Consider the following 3,132-nt stretch of genomic DNA (forward strand, 5'->3'; position numbering starts at 1 on the left):
TGTATTAACTAGACTAAAAACCTTCCAAGTTACACAAGTTTTTTTGTGTTGGCCATTTTACTTTCCGATGCAATGTTGTGAACTTCTTACCAATGCATACTATCTTATTAAAACTGAGCATATACAAAGTTTTTTCAACTTCCATTAACAGCAAAAAACTAAAACCAATAGCTTTGATACCACGCCAAATTTTGTCTCATAAAAATGTAATAAATAGGCATGGGGAAAAGTAATCCCGGGGCAAACCACGGATTAGTCGGTGTTAGGGTTTTAGTGAGTTAAGTCGATGGTTGAAAGGTAAATCACACCACTCTTGATGGGAGCCATACACTTGGGTGACTTCCTCTTATTTTGGTTGAATTAATATCACCTTGGGTTTTAGGCTTTGGAAAAATATTTTGCAACGGATAACTCGTTCCGCCAGATAGATACCCATTTTACTCCTGTGTGTGGTGTGATAATGAATGTAAGTTTAAGAGCCTTTTCCAAGACTTTACTTGGTGCTTGCTCTCCACAGCGGGATTTGAACCTGGGACCCATCAGTCACAGGCCGAATGTCAAACCACAAGATTATGGCTCGGTGCGGTGACTCAGTGGTAAGGTGTCTCATCTTTTTAAGCGTGGTCAGTGGCCGGATGGGTGACAATCTGTAGACCCTCAAAAAGTCCATTGGGTTCATAGATCTGCAGATTATCCTGGTTTCTACGGTGTGAAACGGGACAATAGCAATTACTTGCTATCCTTTGGATAGGCCACTAGACTATCGTGAAGTACTTTTTCACCAGACTTAACATGACCCAATCTTTTTCTGGGTGGACAAGAGGTCAGGAAAAAAATCTCGCCTGTACCCGGGATCGACCTTGGTTATTTTGTGTGCGAACCGAATGCTCTACCAACGAGTAATAAACACAGACCCACCCCCCCCCCCCCCCCCCTGGGTGACAGAAATCTCATCCCAATGTGGTGGAAGGCACTTTACCCTTTACACACATATCATCCCACTCGACTCAGGTATGAATGAGTGGCTGGTCACCAAAAAAAAAAATGTTTTAAAAATTGAGCTTTTATATAGCGCAATATCCACAAATGTGCCAAAGCGCTTTAACAAGGGGCCTTGTCAACAGCAAGATTTAACTATGGACGGGTGATATTTCAATTTTTTGGACAAACAAGCGTTAACAGCCAGTACTCATTTTTCACCTGGGGATGGGGGGAAATGTGAGTAAAGAGTCTTTTCCAAGGACTCAGCTATCGCAAGCAAGCTCGAACCCAGACCTTCCATCCGAAAGCGATTGCATATCACAACCCAACCACACAAAAGTAGTGACGGGTATTGTAAGACTGTTAGTATAAAAAGGATGTTTAACAGGGCCCCGATACGTAAAAATGAATTGGTCCATCCCCCCGCGGGGGGGAAAAATGAAATTTTGGAAAAAAAAGGAGCATAGTAACGTTGGAATTTTTGGCCATGTAAATGTTCAGTTTTTGTTCATTATTTATTTAGTTTTTTATTAAGACCATTTAAGTCCCACGGTGGGGTTCCGACCCCCATAATGGGCAGGGGGGTACGTACGTGTCTTCTATCCCCCTATACGTTTTCCAACATGCTTTCTTTTTGTCTTGGAAGAGATTACTTGGTTTTTTTCCTGGCCCCGGCCGGGGCCCCACTGGGGGGGGAACAGTCAATGAAAAATTAAGTTTTGGAGAGATATTTTTTTTTCCCCCTTTAAAATATTCTCTGTTAAGCATTTTTTTTTTTTACAAAATATATATTGTAAACATTTGTTGTACCTTCTTATTGGGACCCGTCTTGTTCTGAGGGATTTTGGCGTATCAAACAAAAAAAAATACTTCGAAGTGGCTCTTGGAATCTACACTGTTTCCATTTGAACCAAAATTCCCCTTTTCTTACCTTTTTTACGTGCTTAATTTTAATTCAGAACTTTTTTTTTTTACCCCATTTTCTTCCCATTTACTGGCACGAATGACCTTAAGTGAGGCAAGCGCCTAAAACCGAAAACCAAACAAACAAACAAGACCCAAGTTACTGTGGAAAAAAGAATTAATATTATGCTGAGAGGGGTTTAAAAAAAGGGGGTTGTGCGCATGTGTGGTGTTTATTTAATATGTTTAGTGTGTTGTTGTTTGTGTGTTTTGTGTGTTGTTTCGCCTGTAAAATTAGGGCAATTGATTTAAAGGGGAAAAAGGGGTTTGGTTCTTTTTCCTGTTTGGGGGGGTGGTACGGGGAAAGGGTTTGGGGAAGAGGGGACAAGGGGGTTTCGTTGGGGGGTGGTGTATATTTAACCACACACCCCACACATAAATTAATATAAATATATATAATAAATAATATATAAAAAAAATTTTTTAAAAAATATAAATTAAAATTAAAAAAAATTAAAAATATATATTTAGTATTTATAATAATAATTTTTTATATAAAAATTATAATATTTTTTAGTAAATATAATTAATGTATATATATATATAAATATAATATAATAATATTTGTTGTGTGTGTGTAAATATAACTCCAAATACATAAAAAAAATTTAATATATAAAAATATATATTAAAAATTTTAAAATAAAAATATATAAAATTTAATATAATATAATATATATATATAAAAAATAATATATATAAAATGTGTTGTGGTGTAAATTACACTCCCCAAAAAAAACATTATTTTTTATATTTAAAAAATAAATATTTTATAAAATTTAATTGTGTGGAGAAGAAGAGAAAGAGAGAGAAGAGGAGAGAGAAAGGGGGGGGGGGGTGAGAGGAAAAGAAGTGGAGGGGGGAAAGAAGAAAGAGGGGGATGTGGTTTTTGGGGGAGAGGAGAGAGAGAGAGAGGGGAGAAAGAAGAGAGGAGAAGAGAGAGAGGAAGAGATGAGTGAAAAAGGGTGGGGGGGGTATTTGTGTTGAGTGATTGAAAGGAAAAAAAGAAGGGGAAAGAGAGAATGTGGTGTGTGTATGTGTGAGGGAGAGGGAAGGGGGGGGGGTAGGGGCTATATAAGCTGTTACCCCCAAATTAATTTGGCAACCAACCGCCTCTTTTTTTTTATTATCGGTAAAATTTTGACTTGAAATGTGATTTGGGGGATCAGTAATCCCCCGTTATGCCGA

At 37.6% G+C, this 3,132-nt stretch overlaps 1 protein-coding gene across 1 annotated transcript in view; it reads left to right on the forward strand.

Annotated features, from left to right (window-relative positions):
* The first annotated feature begins 460 nt into the window (after window positions 1–460).
* Window positions 461–3,132, forward strand: part of LOC144956323 (uncharacterized) — a 6,669-nt gene continuing 3,997 nt past the window's right edge. The window contains exon 1 of the mRNA XM_078886820.1: window positions 461–585. Coding sequence (XP_078742946.1) covers window positions 461–585 — 125 coding nt within the window. The remainder of the gene's footprint in view (window positions 586–3,132) is intronic.

This window comes from Berghia stephanieae, chromosome 11 (assembly GCF_034508935.2).
Source record: "Berghia stephanieae isolate SIO BIC M18660-M18661 chromosome 11, UCSD_Bste_1.3, whole genome shotgun sequence".
Lineage (NCBI taxonomy): Eukaryota > Metazoa > Mollusca > Gastropoda > Nudibranchia > Aeolidiidae > Berghia > Berghia stephanieae.